At 41.9% G+C, this 25,193-nt stretch overlaps 2 protein-coding genes across 6 annotated transcripts in view; both read right to left on the reverse strand.

The window, feature by feature from the left end:
- Window positions 1-633: 633 nt before the first annotated feature.
- Window positions 634-3,375, reverse strand: LOC143216128 (protein D2). The gene is made up of 3 exons (XM_076438944.1): window positions 3,216-3,375; window positions 2,680-2,931; window positions 634-1,072 (listed from the first exon to the last, which is right to left on the reverse strand). Exons 1-3 carry the CDS (start codon window positions 3,238-3,240, stop codon window positions 720-722), a joined length of 630 nt encoding a protein of 209 aa, XP_076295059.1. The 5' UTR covers window positions 3,241-3,375; the 3' UTR covers window positions 634-719.
- A 784-nt stretch (window positions 3,376-4,159) lies between these two features.
- The window catches only part of LOC143216109 (uncharacterized), a 40,485-nt gene continuing 19,451 nt past the window's right edge, over window positions 4,160-25,193 (reverse strand). The window contains exons 1-3 of one of the 5 annotated variants that reach the window (XM_076438899.1): window positions 8,783-9,488; window positions 7,819-8,002; window positions 4,160-7,127 (exon numbers count right to left, since the gene is read on the reverse strand). In XM_076438899.1, the coding sequence (XP_076295014.1) occupies window positions 5,466-7,127; window positions 7,819-8,002; window positions 8,783-8,832 (1,896 nt within the window). In that variant the 5' untranslated portion in view covers window positions 8,833-9,488 and the 3' untranslated portion in view covers window positions 4,160-5,465. Of the gene's footprint in view, window positions 7,128-7,818; window positions 8,003-8,118; window positions 8,298-8,323; window positions 8,760-8,782; window positions 9,489-25,193 lie in introns of those variants that run through there. The other 4 variants (XM_076438900.1, XM_076438902.1, XM_076438901.1 and 1 more) reach the window with 4 other exon arrangements.

A 25,193-nucleotide genomic window follows, 5' to 3' on the forward strand; every position in this document is an offset into this window, starting at 1 on the left:
TTCTTTTCAATACGTTAGAAGGATTAATTTGCTAGCTAATGTGTAGCAAAATTGAGTAGATGAAATCCAAAATTGTTAAAAAATTTTTAAAATTTTTAATTTTTAAATTTTTTTTTGAAGATGTCAATATATGATTTCTTCTTTATTAAAATCACTAAGGGAAGAAGTAACATTCAATTCAGTTTCTATTTCTTGCAATCGATGCAATTTTTATTTTGCATGAAGATCCGCAGTCTACTACTGTGTAAATAATTCTTTTTAATTGTTATTGCTCGCAATTGCGAAGGAAAAACCGCGATTTTTAAAATTTCAAACATGTATTTTCAATCAATCATCAAACTTATTTAGACCTACCAAAGAAACCCTCTACATTACAGGACAGATAAAAATTTCCAAAAACGTGACCTTTGCTTTCCCCTTCGCAATGCGACCAATAACAATTTTAAAAAACAATTAGTGACACATTAGCTATTGAACTAATTCTTCTAACATCTCAGAAAAGCTCAAGCTGTTGGGTCCAATATTGAAAAAGTTATTCGTGTTTGAAAAGTGTACATTGTACAGCCACTCTACGTACGATATTCGAAAGGGGACGCAACCACGCGACTATCAACAGAAAATAACAATTTCGAATAGAGAAGTAACAGATTTAATAGTGCTTCAAGAGATATACATTTCCAAAAATGTACTGCGCGTAAAAAAAGACTGCAGGGATGACTTCAAGCTCCCAACTGTTTGTAGAGGATAGGAACGTAGTCGTCGAATTCCGCCTGATACATGTTCCCCGCGATAGGATCGCCGAGTTTGTATTTTTCAGCAAACTTCTTTATGGAGAACTTTCCGCGATTATCGCCGCTCCGATTCGTCAGACGTTTCTCGTCGAACGTGAGCTTGCCAGGTTGTTTGTACAACAAGAAGACGTAACGATGAAGTCCAGTGCCCTGCGGCGGACCCGACCCGACGTACTCAGAAAGGACCTCTCCTTTCGAAATGTTCATGCCAGGAATGTTCCCTACCAGCCAGTGATGCCATTCTCGAAATTTCGGATCTTGTCGGCTCGGTGCATCGGGATCTGCAACAAGAATACGGTTCGACATTCGGTATTCGACATTCGTCGACAATTAGTGAATCACGATCACGGTCGTAATTTAAACTTTATTCACGTTGGGATCGTGATTTTTTAATCTAGAGTGAATTTGCTCACTGTGATCCTAATTCTCAATGACTTTATTCATTATTCCTCATTGTTCCTCATTATTAGACTGCGGATCTTTATGCAATTATGAAGAAATTAACTGGGTGAAATATAAACGATTAAAGATATAAAAAATCTAAGAATATTGTTATGTTGTATTCAACGTGAAAAGACTATTGAGGGAGAAAATGAATTTTTATTTAACTACTGCTTCCCGCTTTGTTTTAATTTCGTTAATACAAAACGTACATATCTTCATACAGAATAAAAACATTTTCCAACAGAATTGCAACAAACTAGAACTGGAACGAAATAGAAATTAATTTTCTTTCTGAATATACAGGGTGTCCCAGCTAACCTTGAATATCTCGCTTAGTTTTAGTAATAGAAAAAAAACGTTATAGGACAATATTAACCTAACCGAAGGGGCAATATAATGATTGAGAAAAAACATTTTTCAAGATCATTTTTTTCTAAATATCGAGGTCATCAATTTCTTTTTTAATGGAACTATATATTTTTTTATCGCGATGTAATAGTAGGGGTGAAATCCTCTTCAATGACATATTATACAATGACCACCGTGTGACCTCGGGTATGAAAAATCAAAAAAGCACATTACAGGTATTATCAGTGATTAATTTACTACACTAATTGGTTTGGCTGAACTACTTTATTTCAATAAATGTTCAAAATGATGGCCATTGTACAATATATTGTTGTATACGGAAAATAAATGATTCTCTGGCTTTCTTTGTAATAGTTTCATTGCTAATATTGGGACATGCAGTTCTAATACGCATCTTCATATCTTCGGCTGTTGTTGGAACACGTTCATAAACAATACTCTTATGTAAGTGTTCCCCATAAAATCGCTGATATACCTTTAATGCTTTTTGGATTTTCCATACCCAAGGTCACACGAAGGTCATTGTACAATATGTCATTGAAGAGTACTTCACCCCTTCCATTAAATCGCAATAGAAAAAATATATAGATCCATTAAAAAAATAATTGATGACCTGATGATATCGAGAAAAAAATGACCTTGGAAAAAGTTTTTTCGCAATCATTATATTGCCCCTTCGGTTAGGTTAATGTTGTTCTATAACGTTTTTTTTTTTATTAGTAAAACTAAACGAGATATCCAGGGTAGTCAAGTTAACTGGGACACCCTGTATACAGTATTTCTTCTATTGTGTTTACTGTTTTAAATTACACCTACTCATTTTTGTCATAAATGCATAAAATCCGCTGTCTAGTTAAGTCTCTGTGACTGGCACGAAGAACAGCTATATTCTCCGCAAATCAGAAGCGATCGCGAAAATCGTGAATCGCTGTGAAAAATGATTGCGAACGAACGTGATCGAATCCCGAGTGATCCAAAAGTACATAGCAATTCACCGAGTTCACGCCATTCCCAAAGGATACGTTTCTGTTCGATTTTCGACATTCGACGTTCGATATTCGTCGAGAATACATACCGGTCATGCACAGAGTGTAATAGGCATTTGCGTCCGCGTCCCAATTGACCGTAGGTGGACTTTTGACTTGCGTGGGGGTCAACACTTTACCGATCTCCACAGAGATTTGATTCGGATAAGCGACGCTCAGTATTTTCCCCGGGTCCTTGTTGATCACGTCTGGCACGACGCCGTGACTCGTCAAAGATTCAGCCATGGATGAAGCGAAACGTGTAGCAATTTCCACGAGAGACTTACCAGCGGTGAATTTCGCTAAAACAGTAACACACGATACGGTTAATCGAGCAGCGAAAATAACGCTGGCACGCCGGTATCGTGACTAACAAACAAAAGCAAGAACGAAACAAGGTTATCGTCGATTGCCGTGCCGACACTCGATATACAAAAAAGTCGATCGCGGTTCGACGATGTAAACGTTCCCGATTGGATAGACAAAGTGTTAATCGTTGTCGAATAATTTACGTAATATTGTATTTTCAGTAATTTTCGTAACACGCCGATCCCCTTGATTCCCCTTGATTTCAAGTTGGAATTACTTGCGGTCAATGAGAGCAATCTCATGCTCGAACACAACGGATGCAACGTGTCGCACGGTACAATGAAAACTGGCTCAACTGAAACCGGCAAACCGGCTAGCGAGAGTGAGAGACTATATACATGCAGCGAAACCGGTGGCGGTAAATTCGATAACGAAATAACGAATCGCTCTCGTATTCTATTTGCATAAACTGCGGCGAATTCGAAATAGGACCAATCGCATTAAAAGTATTCAATTGAATCCCTCCAATCAAACTCTGCAACTCGACCGACGATCTTCTATCTTCGTTGCCCAAATGTTAGCAACATGGAAGACAAGGAGAGTCGATTATCAGACAAGAATACACGATATCTTTTATATGCACGCACACAAGAGAGAAAATAAGCGATAGTGCTACACTCAGCGGACAAATCCTCGTTTATTCCTCATTAGCAAAGACTAGAACCCAGTTATCGATATTAGTCTGGACGAGAACTCACTGATTTTGGAAGACACTGTTTGTACTTACATACACAGCGACCTGTATAAATAAGACTCTTCTGACACTTTCCTGCCAGTAATAGTTCCCCGCTACTTTCCCCACAAACTTAGGATATACATAGATACGTATGTACCTGTTTTTTTTTTGTCTTTACTCTAGACAACGGATCTTTATGCAAAATAAAAATTGTCTACCTGAATTGCAAGAAACTGGAGTGAAATAGAAAATGATCTTCTTTCTTAATATGTTCGATAGATTGAAAAGAATATAATAGTATTTATAAAAAAAAGCTCTTCTAAGTTTTTTACTATTTTAAATTACACTTACCCATTTTTGTCGTAAACGCATAAAATCCGCTGTCTACTCATCACTGTTTGTATACTCACAATCTGTATTATTCTATCGCAGAAAAAGGGTCGTTTGTCGAATAGAATGAGATCTACGGTGTAATATTTTCAATACCTATATATTTTAAATGATTTGCATTTTGCCCGAACAGTTTTTCGGTAGTCAACAGTTGCCGCTTACAACTGTGGATATATTTACAAGCGTTTGCAGGAACGTATAATAACATCCCACCAGCGATCGAACTCCTTTTTTACAGCTTATCATTGCACGAAATTCATAGCAACGCGTGTTGAATGTAGGAAATTAATACGAATCTGTTTTAACTGCAGAAACGATATATTATAAACTAACGACACATATCACGTAATCATTTTTCAGTATACACATCCATATTATATGTATGCATATATACATATACATATATGTATACATACACACACATTACATTTGTCGCGTCCTACGTACACACACGCAGGCAAATTGAAATCGTTCGCTTTCCTCTATTCCCTCTTTCGTTCGTTCAAACACGCGTACATGTATGAAATGAAATTTGCACTTATACATAGAAACAAATTTAAATCTCTGGTTATAAACACTTTCGCGGCGCGTATTACACGGTGCATATACATTATTCAAGAATATCTCTCTAGGCGTGTGCGCGCGAACACGCTTAAACTTTGGCTACACAGTACCTCGAACGATCGAGTACGCTAAACAACAAATGATCGAGTAAAGCGCGGCAAGATTTCGCATAGGAACGAGTAACGAGATCGCATAGTATTATCATTTGACTGCGGATGTTTATGCAATTCTCCAATTTTTGCAGACAATCTTTAAGAAAGTGGTACCAAACAAATGAAAATTGTACTAAATTCCGACGACTTTGATACTCCAGCATTTTTTGATAATGTTTACTAGCCATGAATGCATAAAGATCCGCAGTCTAATTATCATTCATACAATGTTGAATACGCACACAATAAAAATTTGCCACTCTTCCGCCGGCGTTACACGTTTTGTTGCGTTAGTCGCACCGATCCGTACGTATTCGTTTGACGAGGACACCGACACAACAACGTTAATGTCGCTCGTCGATTGAAATAAGCGTTTTTCCTTTGCTTGTACTAGAATTTACTAAAACATAACTAAGCGTATTAAATGCGAGACCAGCTATTTACATGTACATTGTACAATTTACATGTACAATGAGCTGTGAAAACTAAGACCAGATGTTTCGATCCAACTTCAATGTCAAAATTATCGTCTGCGATTAATTAATCGTTCGCAATTTTCGCTTCCTTAATTTCTCGGTGAAGCAGTCGGTCTAGAAAAAAAAAAACTAAAAAACAGTACCAAGGGATAGGAGCAACTCTCCAACCGAGACTTGGACAAAGAAATAAAGACAGACAGCGTCCATGATTAAAAGCCTAAACGCTTCAAATTTGTTCGTATCGTGGAACCAGTAATCCTTGATTTCTCGCCTTGCCAGCTTTTGCTTTTGTTGCGGAATTTTCGCAGATCCGCTTCGTGATCGGGATGTCTCATTGGTCGATAGCCCTGCGGCGAGCACAGTTCCTTCTGTTCTTTGAAGAATTGTTGGTAACCTCCGTGCAACAGATACACCTCCGGATAATGGAGAGCGGGATAATGTTCTTTGTTTCGTTCGCGATCCAAATTTCGCAGAAATCGTGACAAATTCGGTCCGCGTTCCCAGGAGAACTCGCAATGGAAAACTAGAATATCTCTCTTGTTCGACTCCGGTTGGATCGTTGGCGTGCCGGTTAACGGATCCAACAAGTTTCGTACGATCAGATCTTTGCTGTACAGATTCACAGCGCCATCAATGTGGCCGGCTTCGAATTCGTAAGGGTAGCGACAGTCTACGATTCTAAACGAATTTACGCGATCGTTAAAATCTCCGCGGATCAAAGCGACCAACGTATCCGTGGAAATCGATTTCAAATTCTCGTGACGACCGACGGCCAACGGTAAGATGCAGGGTTTGCTGAAGTCACCTGTGAGATCGTCATCGGTGGTGCTACGGTGAATCGCGGACTCGATGAGCGCGTGCGACTCAGTTTCGATCTCGAGTTGATTATCGGTGTATGATTTCGTAGTTTCCATGACGGCGATCGTGGCCGATGTTTCGGACAGACTTCTCTGGAGGGAAAGACCGGCGAACGGAGGACTGGATGTCGGTGCATCGCTCGAACAACATTGCCGTATTGTGTTTAAGAAACTGCTGCCCGATTTGCGGGACCTCTTGACTCTCTCTAATTTCGGACTGTCATCGATCGGCGGGTCCGGTCGCTTGAACGTTCTCACGGATAGGGGTGAAACCATGTTGCTGATGCTACTATAGCTGCTCGGGGACTCTTCATGGTAACAGATTCGTCGTCGATGGGAAGTAGGTACCACCGGGACCGTTCCGAACGCGGTCGGACTAGCTCTCATGCGCATCAACGGGCTAACTTCGAAACCGACGTCCGCGGCATCGGTCGTGGGGCTCACACTCGGAGAACGGAACAAGCAGGAACGTACTTTCGACAACGAGGAATTCTTGCGACTTTCCGGTTTCTCGTTTTGAAGAAACAGAGACCGTCTAAAGTTACCGGTGCGGTTTGTACGGGGAAACTCCGGCGTGCTCGGACTGATAGTAGTATCCATCTTGGTGGCGGACGAGATATCAGAGACAGGGCTTATGCCGACGATATCGCCGGAAATAAGATTTGAAATACCATTTGGCAACTCGTTCTGGCTGACCTGAGAGTCCACTAGAGGTTCCACGTCGATTAGCTCATTGAAACCGTCGTCCACGCTCTCGTAACCGGATGATATGGAGCGGAAGAGCGCTGATTGTTGTAGAGCACGCAGTCGTGGCGAAGATTGAATCGGTGATTCTATCGAACCTCGAGATTCGATCGACATTCGCCGTGGAGCAACGGCCATCGGTTCCACGAATCGAAACATGTCCCGCTGCTTCTCCTCTTTTTCCAGATAGATCGCGTCGTAGCCGCTATCCTGACTATTCGGGTCGCAATCTTCCAGCGGGTACCGGCACTTTTTTACTGCTAGTGGCATCTGCAACAATGAAATGATATGTTACAACACTGTTTCCGATAGACAACACGGTTATTGTATAATAGAATGGAGAAAGAATGGAGAGAGAAGTGGTCTACGTCAACGTTCAATCATTATATTCAAATATAAATTCAAATTCAACGTTCAATTTCATTATATTCAAATCTAAATTCAAATTCAACTTTCAATTTCATTATATTCAAATCTAAATTCAAATTCAACTTTCAATTTCATTATATTTAAATCTAAATTCAAATTCAACTTTCAATCATTATAGTCACATTAGTCTAAACTAAACTAATTCGATGTAATTTTTACGATATTGTCAAAAATGAACCGTTAAATAGTGCTTGTTATTTCAACGTTAATATTCTTTTGCTTTAAATATCTCGAAACAAGAAATATATGACTAGACCACTTTCATAATTATGGGTACATATTAGCATTTTTAAGAATATGTAAATCGAAGTATATTCTGTTATAGATGGCATAAGAACAACGAGAAAGTATGATTGAACATATATTTTATGTGTATGACCAGTTTACATACCTCAGATACGAGCTAAAATGTTTAAGTTCACTCTGAGGTACGTAAACAGGTCATACACATAAAGTATGTGTTTAATCATGTTTAATTATACTTTTTCCAATATATTTCGATATATATAGTTTTAATCAATTCGAAATTTACCTTTTGTGGGCTGATCCCGCGTGGACTGCGGCCGGTAATACTATTCTCTTTCTCGACAGATGGCGAGACTGGTTCCGGACTGAGGAAGCGTCGCGACGCCATCCCTAAAAGTCGACGTCCCCTTGGCCTGGACTTTATCGGGTTCTCTGGAGTAGTTTTGAACTTGAAGGCATCTTTGAATAGCCTGTAAAATCAATGAAACAAAAAATTATTTACTAGAACTTGACTCGATAGAGGTAGGTAGAGGTAGAGTCAAGCCAAAGCCGGCGCGGCGTGAATTCCGACTACGATGAACCTAACCTAAACTCTATCTGTAGCGGTAGACGCTCTAAAATCACGCTTTTACACGACGAGTTACCGAAAAAGGAAATCGGAAAGCTCTCTTCAACACGTTCCGAAATCCGATCTCGATCGTATCCGGAGCACTAATTTTATTTCGATCATCGCTTAGAATTACGTTCGAAAACACTAGCCTCCATCTCGGGCAAAGACAATTGTATCGAACAGTTTGTTTGCAGCAGCGAGAGCGAGCGCGCCCGCGCACACGCACGATCATCCTCGCGTAAAAATTACATGCCGTGCCAACACGTTGCCGCCTGAACAACAAACCCCCGCGTAATTAATTGTTTTTCCGAGCAAGACACGAGGCAGCGACACTAGCGCGCGCACGATCGTTTGGCGCGCGAACACGGTAAACATTCTCCCCGTCAAGGGTACATAACCACAAGTGAATCAAAAATCTTTCTGAATACTGCAGCGTTGCTCCGATAATTTTCCATTCGCGAAATCGAATTACTCGAGAACTACTCAGCTCGTTTATATCTTGTACATTTTTCTTGTATCATTTTTTTGTAGAATCGTTCACCGAAGCCGAAATAATCGCACAACACGAACACACCGGGAGTAAAACGACACGTGTGTGTCCCGGTAAAAAGGAAAAACTCGAAGATTCTTAGGTATGTACCTTGTACATTGACACACATCGCAGGAATCCGTGACAGCTTCCCAAAACATATCAGCGAAACGATGATTAAGATGGTCCGTTCGGAAAAACGTAGACTGCAACGGTCGAGCAGAAGAATGAATAATTATGTTGGCGAACACGCACGAGAGTCGACGGAATGGTAAACGACACCGTAGCGATGCGGACTGAGAAGTCCTGATCGGCACGCGTCCGACCAACCAACGAACAGAGTCGACGCACTACTAACCACTGTGGCCCGACAAGTCTAACCGACCAACTGATCGATCCCGCGGGAACTTCTGTCTTTATACACGTTGGCCGCGCCCGGTGGGGGAAAGGGCCGACCAATCGGCGACTGGGAAAGGGCCCGCCTAAATCTTCTCAGGGCATGCAGGGAGAACGGAACGCGGAATCCTGTGTTTAGGGTGACCGCTATGGGGGGCCCTTTCTGCCTCTTTGCCGCCGTTTTTCGTTACGTTCGTTATGTACGTTCGTTCGTTGGTACGTTCGTTCGTTCGTTTTTCGTTGGTACGTTTGTTGGTACGTTCGTTCCACCGAGAATTCATACGTTAGAACAGGTAATAGAAAGCTTGTACGCGGTGGATTGCACACCCACCTGTATGTACACGTATACAGATAGCTACAATCTCAACGGTACTACCATCAACGGTCTGTTTCAAACGTTGCTCGTCCTTTAAACTTTAACACTAAACCTACCACAATTATTGAAACTACAATTATTGATTGTTTGCAATGATTGCAGTGGGTGTGTACGAAGTATTCGTACACATTTCAAAAACGATCTGTACCATCAATAGTACATGTTAAACTATCCATTCAGGCTGACATGTTTGTTTAATGCGCTGAAAACATATATTTTATAACAAGTTTAACACTGCACAATATATTTTCAACAAAAGATGCAGTGTACATACAACGAAACACATAAGTTTGTTTAATTGTCGAGTTAAAAATGGTTCGGCACGGAACGTGTTGTTATTGCTCGCGATTGCGAAGGAAAAAGAGAAGGCCACGATTTTTAAAGTTTGTTATCTGTGCCTGTAATGAGAATTTAAAACGTGTACCTTGTAAAAGCTACAATCTCAACGGTACTACCATCAACGGTCTGTTTCAAACGTTCCTCGTCCTTTAAACTTTAACACTAAACCTACCACAATTATTGAAACTACAATTATTGATTGTTTGAAATGATTGCAGTGGGTGTGTACGAAAAGTATTCGTACACCTTTCAAAAACGATCTGTACCACCAATAGTACATGTTAAACTATCCATTCAGGCTGACATGTTTGTTTAATGCGCTGAAAACATATATTTTATAACAAGTTTAACACTGCACAATATATTTCCATCAAAAGATGCAGTGTATATAGAACGAAACACATAAGTTTGTTTAATTGTCGAGTTAAAACTGGTTCGGCACGGATCGTGTTAATTGTTATTGCTCGCGATTGCGAAGGAAAAAGAGAAGGCCACGATTTTTAAAGTTTGTTATCTGTGCCTGTAATGAGAATTTAAAACGTGTACCTTGTAAAAGCTACAATCTCAACGGTACTACCATCAACGGTCTGTTTCAAACGTTCCTCGTCCTTTAAACTTTAACACTAAACCTACCACAATTATTGAAACTACAATTATTGATTGTTTGAAATGATTGCAGTGGGTGTGTACGAAAAGTATTCGTACACCTTTCAAAAACGATCTGTACCACCAATAGTACATGTTAAACTATCCATTCAGGCTGACATGTTTGTTTAATGCGCTGAAAACATATATTTTATAACAAGTTTAACACTGCACAATATATTTCCATCAAAAGATGCAGTGTATATAGAACGAAACACATAAGTTTGTTTAATTGTCGAGTTAAAACTGGTTCGGCACGGATCGTGTTAATTGTTATTGCTCGCGATTGCGAAGGAAAAAGAGAAGGCCACGATTTTTAAAGTTTGTTATCTGTGCCTGTAATGAGAATTTAAAACGTGTACCTTGTAAAAGCTACAATCTCAACGGTACTACCATCAACGGTCTGTTTCAAACGTTCCTCGTCCTTTAAACTTTAACACTAAACCTACCACAATTATTGAAACTACAATTATTGATTGTTTGAAATGATTGCAGTGGGTGTGTACGAAAAGTATTCGTACACCTTTCAAAAACGATCTGTACCACCAATAGTACATGTTAAACTATCCATTCAGGCTGACATGTTTGTTTAATGCGCTGAAAACATATATTTTATAACAAGTTTAACACTGCACAATATATTTCCATCAAAAGATGCAGTGTATATAGAACGAAACACATAAGTTTGTTTAATTGTCGAGTTAAAACTGGTTCGGCACGGATCGTGTTAATTGTTATTGCTCGCGATTGCGAAGGAAAAAGAGAAGGCCACGATTTTTAAAGTTTGTTATCTGTAATGAGAATTTAAAACATGAATCTTGTAAACCTAAGTAAGTTATATGCATGTACAACGTTGTATACGTTGACAGACATTGTAAGATGTAATCCTTAGATTTATTGCAGTTAGACGCCGAAAATCGTGAAAAACTACAATCTTTACCATCTTTAAACGTTTGTAGCTGATTGCAACGTCGACCGATTTTGATGAAATTTTCAGAATTCGTTTAATTCATACAGAGCAGAGTTGGATAATAATCAACTGATATTTAAAAATGACAAATAGCCTTTTTGAATGTTAGTCATAGCAAAATAGTCATTAGCCAAAACTTTTTGATTAGTTAGTGATAACTACATGGCAAATAGTCACAGCTCTAAGTAATCGTTAGCTATTGCTTATTAGTGAATTAGTAGTTGATAATCAGTCATCAATCTTTAGTCATCAGTCACTATTGTGCGATTAACATACATTAATATTATTAATTAGTTATCACTAGACTGCGGATCTTTATGTATTTATAGCAAAATTGAGTAGCTGAAATTGAAAATTGTAGGAAAATTTGAAAAATTGAAGATGTCAATATATGATTTCTCATCTATTAAAATTATTGAGGGATGAAATAACATTCTGTTTGGTGTCTACTCCTTGCAATCGATACAGACAATTTTTATTTTGCATGAAGATCCGCAGTCTAGTTATCACTAACTAATCAAAAAGTTTTGACTAATGACTATTTTGCTATGACGAACATTCAAAAAGACTATTAGTCATTTTCAAATATTAGTTAAAGCTCGGTAGGTTTAGTGTTACACGTAAAGTGGTAAAAGAAGAATATTGTAACGTGTGTATCAACGAAAACCCGTAGGATCTAGGACCCCCCTTGCTCTTCCTGCATCCACTTTGCCGACCCATCGTCTATCCCACTCGTATTCATTTTCGGTCATTCACTGACTACGGGGCTTCTCGATTTCGATAGCAGAACGGAAAGGTTGCCGACCGTAGGAGTTGCTCGCATTGAAAGAGTCTGTTTCCGTTCTCTCTCGTTCGTTCGGTCGGCACTCATCTCGTCTCGCTCTATCTCGCCCGTCCCGACCCGTCTCGTCTGGTCTCGTCCTGTCCCATCCCGTCCCGGCTTCGTCGGTTGATGCACCGACTATTCCGTAGGATGCATTTCTCTGCAGGTACGACTCCGGTCCGTTTTTTCATTCTACCGATCACACAATGCTTCACCTGATCTCTGATACACCACCCTCGCATTCTTCGGAGATTTTCACACGGCAGGTACCCCGCTCGTCGTTCCGAGCGTATAAGTGCGTTCGGAGTTCGCCATTCAGACGAGAAGAATGCGGAAAGGGAACAAACTATTTAACTGTATGTCCACGAAATGCATATTTCTTTCGTGTCGCCGACCGTAGCGACGTTAATCGATCGATTAAGACACGATTGCGTTCCGTGTCCTCCGAAAAATCGACGATCTCGAGTCACCTTGGCCAGCATCTACTTTCGATCGTTTCACCGTGCCCGTTACTCCAACAACAAACTCTTTCTCCGTTTATTAGACTGCTCTTTTATAAGCAATAATAGAAAAAAATGATACGGGAGAAAATCATATTACATATCATAATATCGCACCCCCGCAAGAAAAGTGACACAATTCAAAAATGCAGCATTTGAGAAAAATCAACTTAAAGGATACTGTAAAACTTATGCATAGTTCACAATGACATAATCTCAAAATTGCCATTTTTTGACTTGTGTCGCTTTTCTTGCGGGGGTGCGATATGAAGTAACTTCCAATCACTTTATTATTTACTAGCTGTACCCGGCCACGCGTTGCTGTGGCTCAGTCGCGATTTTATTATATACCATTTTTACCATATTTTACCGTTTTGTCCATATTTCTGCTTCTAACTTCCGTAAAACTGTTGGACTCATTTTGTAGACTTTCGCACGCTAAGTAACCCTGTTTGCCCAAAACTTATTTCCGACAAACGGTTCAAAAGTTACGACCGAAAATACCTTAAAGCAAAACTATCAACATTTTCGAGTTTATATCGTTTTTATGCATGACCCCTTAGATCGCGTCGGAGAAAAAAGTGTCAAATATGAAAGTTGTAGAGAATTAAATTTCCAATCGCCAAGGTGATCTCAGTTTTTTTCTAAAACCTGTCATTGAAAAGCTACAGCTGTTTAAAAACTCGGCGAACCAAAAAGTTCAAGAAAAACGCACACTTTTCGTGTTATAACTCCTAAACTATGCAACCTACAGAATCGGATCAGTGACCATTTGAAAGAACTCGGCGAGCTGAATCCAATGAGTGCATCAAATTGAATATTGGTGCTACCAGTCAAAAGTTATAAGCAGAAACGTGCCCAAAATAGGGCAAAAAAGTCGTCTCTGATCACTAATGACGTCACAACTTTTGAACGAATGGACTTTTTTGAATGCGGATTGTCCTAAAACCTTCCTGAAGGAACGCTGCGTCTAATAGCTCAAACCCCAGCTTTCTACGTTCAGCCGTTTCGGAGTTGTCAGATTTTGAACAAACGAACATTACATTTTTATTTATATAGATAGACCTTCGATGCACCGACGCGCCCGTCAGGTGCAATCGCACTTTAGTTTATAAGGCAACCCAATTGTTTTATTTTTAAGTTGTTCTGGGAGGTGACCATTGCGGCATATTTGTAACCCATTAAAATTCGACAGACATGGGCAAAAATTTTATTCAAATAAAAATTTCGAATAATGGACACAGTCGAAATTCTATCGAGTTTAGTGTCATTTCAATAGGTACAACGTCACAAACTAGCTGAAGCCACTCCCATGAACGAATTATGAGAAACAAACAAGTTTTGCCATTGAATTGCACACCGATATACCTGACTGGTCGTCGGGTGGTCCGGCCGTGTTTATTGCACCCCTGGCCGAAACTTATTCGAAGGATCTATTCGAAGGATCTATTCGAGAAGACCTTCCACGAATAATCCTACGAATAAACCCACGTTATCCGAAACGGTTATTTCAATAAAGTTTTTGCCCACCTCTGAAATCCGAGAGAGCAGGTACCGTCACGACTTTACCTTATTTTTACAATGGGGTGTTCTCGTTTCCAGGATTGCATGGTTGAGGAATGAGCCTTTTGTCTCATTCCCGTCTCAGTCTATTTCTATGTTTATTACAGGTATTTACAGAAAACTGCGACGGTTAGATGCTATCGAATAATTCAAACTGCGGCTCGTAAACGTAAACGTAGGATTATCGAGGCCGACAGCGGTCTAGATCGATTTTATACCTAGCGCCTTTGACTATGTACTGGGAACCTCTATCTTTGCGTATCCCGTCCCCTTGCAATCCTGGAAAGAACAACACCCCTTAAAAGAAAGCAGTGACTTGTCCCCGTTCCCAGAATCAGCCTGCAAATCGGCATAAAATTTTATTGATTTTCAGAAACCTCGTTGAAGGTTTCGGAAAAACGGTGACACGTTTACGGTATCGGAGGAGAGGAACCAACGAATTGAGAGAAGGATAGACAGACAGACATATACGGGTGCTCCCTCTCGCGCATACACTGCCATATACATAGGGGGAAGAGAAAAGAGAAGAGTAGAGGGTGGTGATGGTGGTCGACTGGCGGAACGAGCATCGCCGAGTTCAATACAAGATCCACCGGGTCATTTCCCAGCAGTACTGACTGCACAGATTATTCGCTATGGGGAATCGAACGCGTAGAACGTGCGCGCGGTACCATGGGGGTAAGCTCAGCTGCTTTCTGCCACTGCCACGTACATCAGGGGGTATATGAGACCCCTCGTTCGCAGCTGCCAGATCGCGCACCTTCCACGGCGTAACACGTAACACCGCCTTCCGAAATATGTACTTCCGAAACATGATCCGAAAGCTTGATCCGCGAACAAGTCACATTCTCAAGCATTTTCTACTCGGATCTACTCGTTCCTCCGCGTCGAGTCGGGGTGTACGTCCATTCGAACGCGATTTGCTTTTGATCGATGATAACGATAAGACCTGGACGAACGCGCGGTCCATAGAGAAAGAGCGCGACGTTCTGTCTGGTCCGTCTTGCCAGAAACGAGTATGTATGAAGTTCGAACGTATAACGGACTGGAAGGGGGACACGAAATCGGGCGAACGCCCGTGTCCCTACGCGACTCTGATTTTTCTATAAGAAGGAGTGCAGATGGTCGTATCCATTGTGATGGTTGGCACGTGCCAACTATGGGTACCCCGATGGTGCACCGCTAAGTGCATACACGCATATATGTATGCGCACGCACACGAACACGCGCGAGACACTGGCTGCGAACGTGTACAGCGAAACATATGACATTTTGTATATATACATACACGACACCGGGCGAACTTGTATTCTGCGCGCGTGTATGTGCGTAACGTGTGCCGCACATAGGCGTCCCGGTGCGGTGCGGCGCGATGCAATGTGTTCTATTGATACCGGCAAGAAGTACAGGAACACATTACGCAACATACCTGTCGAAAGGTTCTCAAACCTCGGAACCGTTGACATGTTCCACGGAAACTGTCGGTTATCTTAACTGACTCGACGAACGTTTCTTGTTCGATACGATTCTCCGAAGTATGTACATACGTGTATGTAATTATGGAAGTGGTCTAAGTCATATACATACTGGGTTGGCAAGAAAATAATTTCGACTCTGAGGCGCCAGTAGAAATTGCTGTACCCTTATTCACAATATTGTTTACATTATTACTAGAGAGAGACTGCGGATTTTATGCATTTATCACAAAAATGGGTGTATGTAGCTTGAAACAGTCAGAACACTAAGACGATTTAACGAGGTCCATATGTTATCAATTTATTCAAATTGTTAGAGATACGAAGACATTTTTGTATGGTTCCCGAGTCTTGTAATTGACGAAGACAATTTTTATTTTGCATAAAGATCCGCAAGCAATGAACTTTGATCAATAAAATATTTTCCATTTCGTTCGATGAACTTTTGCCATCTTTCCGGTAATTTCTAATAAAACTTTTGGTCCTTATCGGCGAAAAACTAATCCAAGTGCGATTTCAGGTAATTATTATTAGTGAATGTTTTATCATTCAAAGAGTTTTGTAAACTTTGAAATAAATGGTAATCTCGTAATCTGATGGTGCAATGTCCAACCAAGCTCCAATAATTTTTCACGTGTTATCAAAGATATGTGTGGCCTAGCGTTATCATGGTGTAACACGTCTAACCGAGTCAATAGAACCGCAGGAAGAAGAACCACTGTGGATGATGACCCCGTAACCGTAAAGTCTGGTAGCGAGTAGCGAGTATAGCGAGCAAGACAGCTTTGCAGCTTTGATCTCCTAAACGGGATCATCATCTGTTCCTTCGGGATCTAGAAGGGCGCACGAGACAGCTTGTTCGTTCTCGCTATTCTTACGATACGAACAGCCGTCTCCGTCGCAGATGCACCGTATGGGAGATCAAAATTTGCAATACGGCGGGAAGAAATCGAAAGAATGAAGAGAAGGAGCATAAAATTTGTTCGAACCCCTCGCCAACAGTTAGCGAATGTCCCCCTCTTCCCGATGGATAGATGGAAACGGAGGGAAGTCAGAAAAAAATAATCACTCTGGGAAGAGACGAACCTGGCCGTCGAGGTCGGGATATCGGATTTATAAAGAGAAAGAGCGGAACGCGATAACGTGGGAAATTGTGCTTATCCGGGAAACCGGAAACGTAGGATTCTTGGAAGAAATTGTTCGAACAAAAATTGGCCACTAATTATTAGACGGCGGATTTTATGCATTTATGACGAAAATGAATAGGTATAATTTAAAACTCGAAGTTATTAATTTTCGGAGTTCGAACCCACTTTTTCGAAGCAGCCTAATTAAAATCGGAATCAAAAATCGGGAACGTAGGATTCTTGAGAAAAATTTTTGAGACAATAATTGGCCACTAATTATTATTAGACGGCGGATTTTATGCATTTGTGACGAAAATGAATAGGTGTAATTTCAAACTCGAAGTTATTAATTTTCGGAGTTCGAACCCACTTTTTCGAAGCAGCCTAATTAAAATCGGGAACGTAGGATTCTTGAGAAAAATTTTTGAGACAAAAATTGGTGAGTAATTATTAGACGGCGGATTTTATGCATTTGTGACGAAAATGAATAGGTGTAATTTCAAATTCGAAGTTATTAATTTTCGGAGTTCGAACCCACTTTTTCGAAGCAGCCTAATTAAAATCGGGAACGTAGGATTCTTGAGAAAAATTTTTGAGACAAAAATTGGTGAGTAATTATTAGACGGCGGATTTTATGCATTTGTGACGAAAATGAATAGGTGTAATTTCAAATTCGAAGTTATTAATTTTCGGAGTTCGAACCCACTTTTTCGAAGCAGCCTAATTAAAATCGGGAACGTAGGATTCTTGAGAAAAATTTTTGAGACAAAAATTGGTGAGTAATTATTAGACGGCGGATTTTATGCATTTGTGACGAAAATGAATAGGTGTAATTTCAAACTCGAAGTTATTAATTTTCGGAGTTCGAACTCACTTTTTCGAAGCAGCCTTAAATAAACCCGGAATCAAAAATCGGGACCGTAGGATTCTTGAGAAAAATGTTTGAAACAAAAATTGGTTAATAAATATGCAACAGCAAATCGTCGCATTTTCTTTTCCGTGAAACGACGTACCTGCATGTCCTCTGTAAAAGTTTATTGGGGAATTCAGGCCGAAAGCGATTAGATTCGAAGTCATTAATTTTTTGGTTCGAACCCCATTTTTTCGAAGCAGCGTAACATTCAAATTCTGTGCGAAAGAAAGCGAGCATGGGACAGCAGGTAACACTGGGTAACAATGGCCGGATAAAGCGGCTGGGTATCGCGCAATAGAATACAAGTTGGACGAATTTTGCAGCAGTGCCGGCCTGCTTGAAACAATAGACAATCAGGCATATAGGTCAACGGTTTATGGCTAAACGAAAAGGGCAGATAGCGATAGAGGTAGAGAGCACGAGGCAGGCCTGGCTCGACCTACCTTTGCCCACTTTGTATTCTTTCGCGGCAAGTTCGGCCGTGTTTCCACAATAGGAAAAGGTATTTCTACGGATTTTTGTGCGAATTTACAAAAGGTAAGGTCTCTGGGTGTCCTAGCGCATATTAGGCGGCGGTCACCTGTTAAATGGTGCAAAATTCCGACACCCTGCCGATCGTACCTACGAATCAATGCCGCTCCTCGAAAGCTGTTTAGTATTTGGCCTCGCTTTTTCACTGGTCGTCCACGGCTATTACAAACACCATTCTACACCATTCTGTTCTTCAAACATCAATATTACTTACGATTATTACGGTAACATGGCGCAATTAGTTCTCGAGCGCAGCCCGAATTACTCCGAATCGTCGACTGTATTGCATCGTTGACCTTACGGTTCCATTGTGTTACTCGTTTTCAGGTACACAGGGTGATCATGCGGAAACCCGGTAGGAAAGCGGCTGGTAAAATCTTTGTTTTCGGATGAATGATTTATAATATGCGCACAGAGGCACGGAAAGTATCCGCCCACAGCCAAGTAATCTTCAATATTTATACTACCTGTCGTTCCGACATCGGTGAAACCGTTCGACATTCTCGCGAAGAATACTTTATCATGTCATAAACTGGTCCGGTACTTGTCATAAACTGGTCCGGTACTTGTCATAAACTGGTCCGGTACTTGTCATAAACTGGTCCGGTACAAATATTTATATTGCTAGTTTTTCTTTTGGACTAATTGCTTCCTTGAAGCGCATGTTCTTCTACGTTAAAGTATCTCCAATTTTTCCCAAAAGAATATTGAAGCTGCATTCCCTATCTTTAATTTCTCGTGTTAAGATTATGTTAGCGTGGAAACCCTGTGTGTAGCGTGTAAAACATACCTTCTGCGAATATGTAAACAGAACATAGATTGTCTTTAGGTCAATGAGTTCTCTTAATTGGAAGGGAAACACATAATCCGACACAAACAAAATGATAGCACACTTGAAAAATAAAGATATATAGGCTTCTTTCGCAGCTTTCGACTTTCGAGGGCGATCGTGGCCCAGATCTACCGCTTTTATTATTATTATTATATGTATACGGATAGAGTTGCCAGATCTTCTATATTTGATACGAGTCTTCTATATTTGAACTTGATCCCCTATATCATATTTGAATTTTCAAAAATCTTTGTTTGAATGAAAAAGTTTAAAATGTGCTGTGTACCTCTTTTACTTGAACTCCTATATTTTGAGCCTATCTCATATATACATAATTGCAGTTTTCACTACTTCTTCTATATTTGGATAAAACATTTCTGGCAACCCTGTAAGTACGGACCGAGGTCCTTTTATACAAATGTATACAGTTTTCTACAGTATAACTGATAAAAACAAAAAGAAACACAACAAAAAAAGTCTTGACCTATTTACATAAGAATGGACAAGCGCGAAACTAAACAAATACAGGTACGATTAACAAATAGTCCTGCGTAATTTTCTTTTGAATGCCTGTAACGTGCCATTAAAAAAATCAATGTTATTATAAAGTATGTTTGAGCTATCAATAATGCGAATTAATGGATTTATTACTCCATATGTGGATTTGGATTTCATTGTTTTGAAATCCTGCTCTTGTTCTCAAAACTCGTTCAGGTACGTAGAAATTGATTTGCCTCAGGAGTTATATTATCATTAGACTGCGGATCTTTATGCAAAATAAAAATTGTCTGCATCGATTACAAGCCACAGGAACCAAATAAAAAATTCTTTCTTCTTTTAATTATCTTATTAAGCTGAAACTAATACACCGATATCCTTGGATCGTTTTAATATGTAGACTGCTTTAAATCGTACGTGTCTATTTTTCTCATAAATGCATAAAATCCGCAGTCTAATTATTATTTGTCAAATTAAAGATAAAGCTCTGGTCGGATACTATTCTTCGATCAGAGATAATGTTTCCAGGTTGACTGTGTTTAATATTTTAGAGTAATCATGATCACAAAGATTGACATTGGGTTTTGCCTATTGAAAAACCCCATCGTCGCATTACAGAGAAACAAGAAGGCACATCCCGCGCCCTTGCAATCCTGGAAACGAGACCAGCGAATTCAACCGCGAAAGCGTTGAATCAGCTAACTGGGGAAAGCTGGTCGCGACGATCGAGATCGAAAACCTAAATCGATCGAGATGCGGGTACGGATTGGCCGTTCCGGGTGGCACGATAATCGCGGACGGAACGGTCGTTCCGTACACAAGCGTGTTTCTGGGAATGGCACTGTTACGGTGGCTGTAAAGCGGTTCAACCTTGGGACACGGTCAGGTCTTATCGACGCTCGACCGCAACCGAAATATATATCGCAACGATATCTTGCCTTTTCTCTCCTCGTCTCGCTGCGATATTCCCTTTATCGCTACATCTTTCCCTCTCCGATGTCTCTGTCCCGCTCTCTCTCTCTCACTACTCGTTTATCTCCATTCGCGTTATCAGGTATTTTGTCGGTGCGAAGCTGATGCCTGAAGACACGGGACAGAGACACGGATAGAAAGCGCGAACGTCGCGGATTGTGTTTACACCGTGGTTGAATGTGTGCGATGTAAACGTAAAAAGAAAAACGGATCATGTACCGACACAAGAACATAATCGCTGTGCGACCTGGCCGAGAGGTTTCGTATGCCGCGACCGTTCGAACGAGGTTGGCTCGCTCGCCTATCCATCGATTATTCGCATACGAGTAAACAGCGAGTAACAGCTGTGCCCCTATAGCGTATCGCGATTGCGAACGTTAGACAATACGGTACACGATGCCCACATAGGGGAAACCGGAGGCGTTACACGGGGGTGTGCTTACAGCTCGCTCGGTTCCTACGTTAACGAAAATCGAGCGGTCTCGATGTCCTGCACGCTTCCGTCGGCCCTGTGAATTTCAACGTAACGTCGGCCTCCATTTTACAAACGCGCGCGCAATTAGGAAAGTGGTCTATGTCATGTATTTCTTGTTGTATTAAGAGAGGCGCCACTAAAGATTGCTTTACCATTATTCAAAATATTGTTTGCATCATCAAATATGTCGGTATCTAATCAATTACTAAACATTTAGGCATTGTATGCGGTATTGTACCAATTTCATATCCGTGAAATTTAAAAAAAGTCGTAAGAAATGGAAATATTCTAGGTCGAAAGAAACGATTTATTATCGAGTTAAAATAGAGAGCGAAGGGTTAACACGAATTCTCCATACGATGTTGAAATAACGATGACTACCTAACGGTTCATTTTCCACAATATCGTCCGATTCGACCGCGTGGATCTACAAATCGACGCAACAAAATCGTCTGTGGGCCATCGCGCCGACAACGAAGACGATTGCCGTCGACTTTCCGTTGCCAGCGCGAGGTCGATATCGCCGACATAGCGTCGCGGTGCTATCAAAATCCTTGTTGATCGATCTTTTCGAAAGTTCGGAGGGAAACGGTCCAATTATCAAGCACGAAGACGAACGGCGAAGAAAAAGGAGAATCCCGTACGGCGTACGATACGTAGACGGTCAAAGCGCCGCCGGTCATTTTCTTTCCGTCCCGGCGAGGAACGTTGTCCGTTCCCAGGCCGGAGTCGTCTCTTCTCAGTCCACCCGGAGAGGAATTTAAATCTCAACGGTCGGTCGTGGTCTTTCATAGTGGGGAGAGGCGACACCGAGGTTCGCGACGGTGCACGGCAATGAAACGGAGAGGAGCGAAGGGTGGACGGGTAAAGGAAGGGGGCAGGAAGGAAAGAGCAACCACCGATGAAACGTTGCTCTGCCTCTTTTCGGTCTTGGTCTCGGTCTCGATCTCGATCTTGGTCTTGATCTTGGTCTCGTTGCACCGACGACCGTTGCACGGGTCTACCCACACCGATGCAACCGCAACTCCGAGGAAAAGGAGATCCGACGTGCCACACCGATCTACGGATGTGTATCGAGGAGGCGCGCATGACCGGGATACGAACCCACCGGAGGTAGAACGGTCACGGAGAGGACGGATGAGAATGCCGCAGGAGGAAACGGCTAACGATAAACAAACCGAACAGAATAACCAGAACCGGACAGAAGCTTTCGACGTTGTTGTTAGAGGCTTTCGAAGTTGTTTTGTTTTCCGCTGTAACAATCGTCGTTTTCATGATTGAAACACTGGATCGGAGAATTAACGAAATACCTCTGTGGTCTTGCGAACAGGTTGCACAACCAACTCGAATACGATTCGACTCTGCGATCAATATAACAGAAACACCAGTCCAGTCAGAAGAACGTTGTTGTTAGAAGCGTTCGCAGTTGTTGTTTCGCGGTGTAACAATCGTTGTTCTCATGACTGGATCTAGATTTGTATTTGCTAACAGGTTGCACAACCAACTCGAACACGATTCGACGCTCCGATCAATATAACAGAAACACCAGTCCAGTCAGAAGAACGTTGTTGTTAGAAGCGTTCGCAGTTGTTGTTTCGCGCTGTAACAATCGTTGTTCTCATGACTGGATGTGGATTTGTATTTGCTAACAGGTTGCACAAACAACTCGAACACGATTCGACGCTGCGCTCAACATAACAGATTGACCAGTCCAGGCAGAAGCTTTCAAAATTGTTGGTTGTTAGAAGCTATCGAAGTTGTTGTCTTGCGCTGTAACAATTGTTTTCACGATTGAAGCACTGGATCGAAGAACGAACGACATACATTTGTATTCGCGAAGAAGTTGCATAACTAAGTCGAACACGATTCGACGCAGTGCTCATCTGGACTGGTTATTCTGTTACATGGAACGCAGCGAAGAATCGCGTTCGAGTTGGTGATGCAACTTGTTAGCAAATACAAAGATAGTTCGTTGATTCCTCGATCCAAACAACGCGCAAGACAGCAACTCCGAAAGCTTCTGTCTGGAATCTTTTTCTAGTCGAACCAATGGTGTGCACAACCGAGTGGGACTCACCTCCACGTAAACAAGAATCATTGATAGTCTGTTCGTATTCGAACGGAAAGAAAGATGCTCGAATGTACGGAGGGAAGAGGGAAAATAGGAAGACGACGACGAAGAGCGACAACCGATAGCGGTATTCCTCTAGCTCTAGCGGGTTCGCAGCTTCAAACGGCTGCTCGTTTAAATTTTACGGTTACCACTTGCGTAGTAACGCAACGGCTATGGCTATGGCTGCGGCTCTCGGTCGCGCCCACCATGTAACTGGTAACTGCGCCGATGCTGTCTTTCTCGACACGGTTCTATCCTCTTTCCTCCGAAGCGGCGATTCGGGAGCGGGCTTTCTTTCCGTGTTTCTCGGGATCCGTGGCGCAACACCTCGCGCGAACAATCGATTTTCCCGAATTCGAAATATCAAATTCGAGGTTGAATCTCTCAGAGGTCCCCGGAGGCTTGCGGTACGTAAACGGAACTCGAAACTCGAGGTTCAAACGCGGAATTCAAAACATCAAATTCGAAGTTGAAACTCGCGGTACTTAAACGAATTCGAAAGATCCTTGAAATTCGAAAACTGGCGGTACGTAAACGGAACGGTCGAATTCGAAATTCGGAGTAGAAACTCGCGGTTCCGCACGCTGAATCTCCGAGGTTCCCAGAGGTTTGCGGTACGTTTTCAAGTTTTCCGACAAAAGAGTCTACCCGTGCCAGTGGAGCACTGGGGAAGCTTAATGCCCTGGTCTCTACGTCTCCGGTATTTTACCTCCGACGTCGGATCCTTCTCTACCGTTTCTCTAGAATCTAGACATTCTAGAGTTCTACGGTAACAGAAGAACCGTCCCCGAAAAGGTACACTTTGACGTTTCGGAGTGCGGTCGAGGCGTTTGGCGCGGCCGCGGTCAGCAATCCTTGCTGCTCCCGCATCGACCGCCTACCTCCCGCAACTCTAACGACGCAGAAAAAAAAACAAACGAAATGATCGAGCGTTTTAAACGTTACGAGCGTGCGAGTACGCGTCAGCACATTCTCGTATCGTTTCAACGTTGCATCGGCTATCGTAGAAGGAAAGGGGCAAATCATGAGATTCGAAGGTGTCTTTCGAATGATTTCGAATGCTCGAGGCCCTCCGGGTCCGGCTGTAATTCCTAAAAACAGTGGCATTGCCGTCGAAAATGGCTTGATTCACGTAGTGGGTGCGGCAAAATTAACTTTGAATGAGAAACGGACAAAATGGAAAGGGCGTTCGCAAGTGATAGTGCATAGTAATAGTGGTGTTGGTATAAAGAGGAGGAAGAGTACGAAGAGGAGGTGGACGAGAGAAAGAGGGAAAGAGAGAAAGAGAGACGTCCCGCGCGAGTGGGAACGAAAGAGAAAAAAGTTGGTTGAAAGGGCGTTGTTGCTGGGGGCACGAATCCGCCGTTAAGAGTCGAGTTAAAGCGCTTTAAAAGAGTAACGGAGAAACGGAGTGCCCAGATACCGAGAGAATAGAGAGGGAATAAGGCGAAGGGAGGGAACAGAGGGAAGAGAGAAAGATGGGGGGTCGGAGAGAATGTTAGTAGGTGGGGAAGTCGTGATAGGAACGAGACGAAACAGAGAGGCGAGAGAGTGGAGTGGCGTATACCGTGGAATAGAATAGGCTAAATGGAGAAAATGAGAGAGACAGCGACGAGGAGAGGGTATAAGAGAGAAAGCCGAAAAAGCGAAATGGGAGGAAAGCGCGCGAGAGAAAGAGAGAGAGACAAACGAAGAGGAAGAAGCAAAGATGAAACGGATGAGGTGACGGGATGATGGGGAGACAAGTGTGGGTAGACACGCAGGCATGCAGACAAACAGGCGCGTAACCGGCCGGGCCGCGGCTCCGCTCGGCTCGGCTCGGTTTGGCGCGTAACCGACCGGGTCGCGGCGCGGCGCGGCGGGTGGATGTTGATGTGGAAGAAAGAGGAAGTTGCGCAACGGTTAACCGTCGTTCGAACGTCACGCGAGCTATCACACCGCGAGCTTCCGAAAAAAGAAGGCTCGATCGTTGTG

This window comes from Lasioglossum baleicum, chromosome 15 (assembly GCF_051020765.1).
Source record: "Lasioglossum baleicum chromosome 15, iyLasBale1, whole genome shotgun sequence".
NCBI classification, from domain to species: Eukaryota; Metazoa; Arthropoda; class Insecta; order Hymenoptera; family Halictidae; genus Lasioglossum; species Lasioglossum baleicum.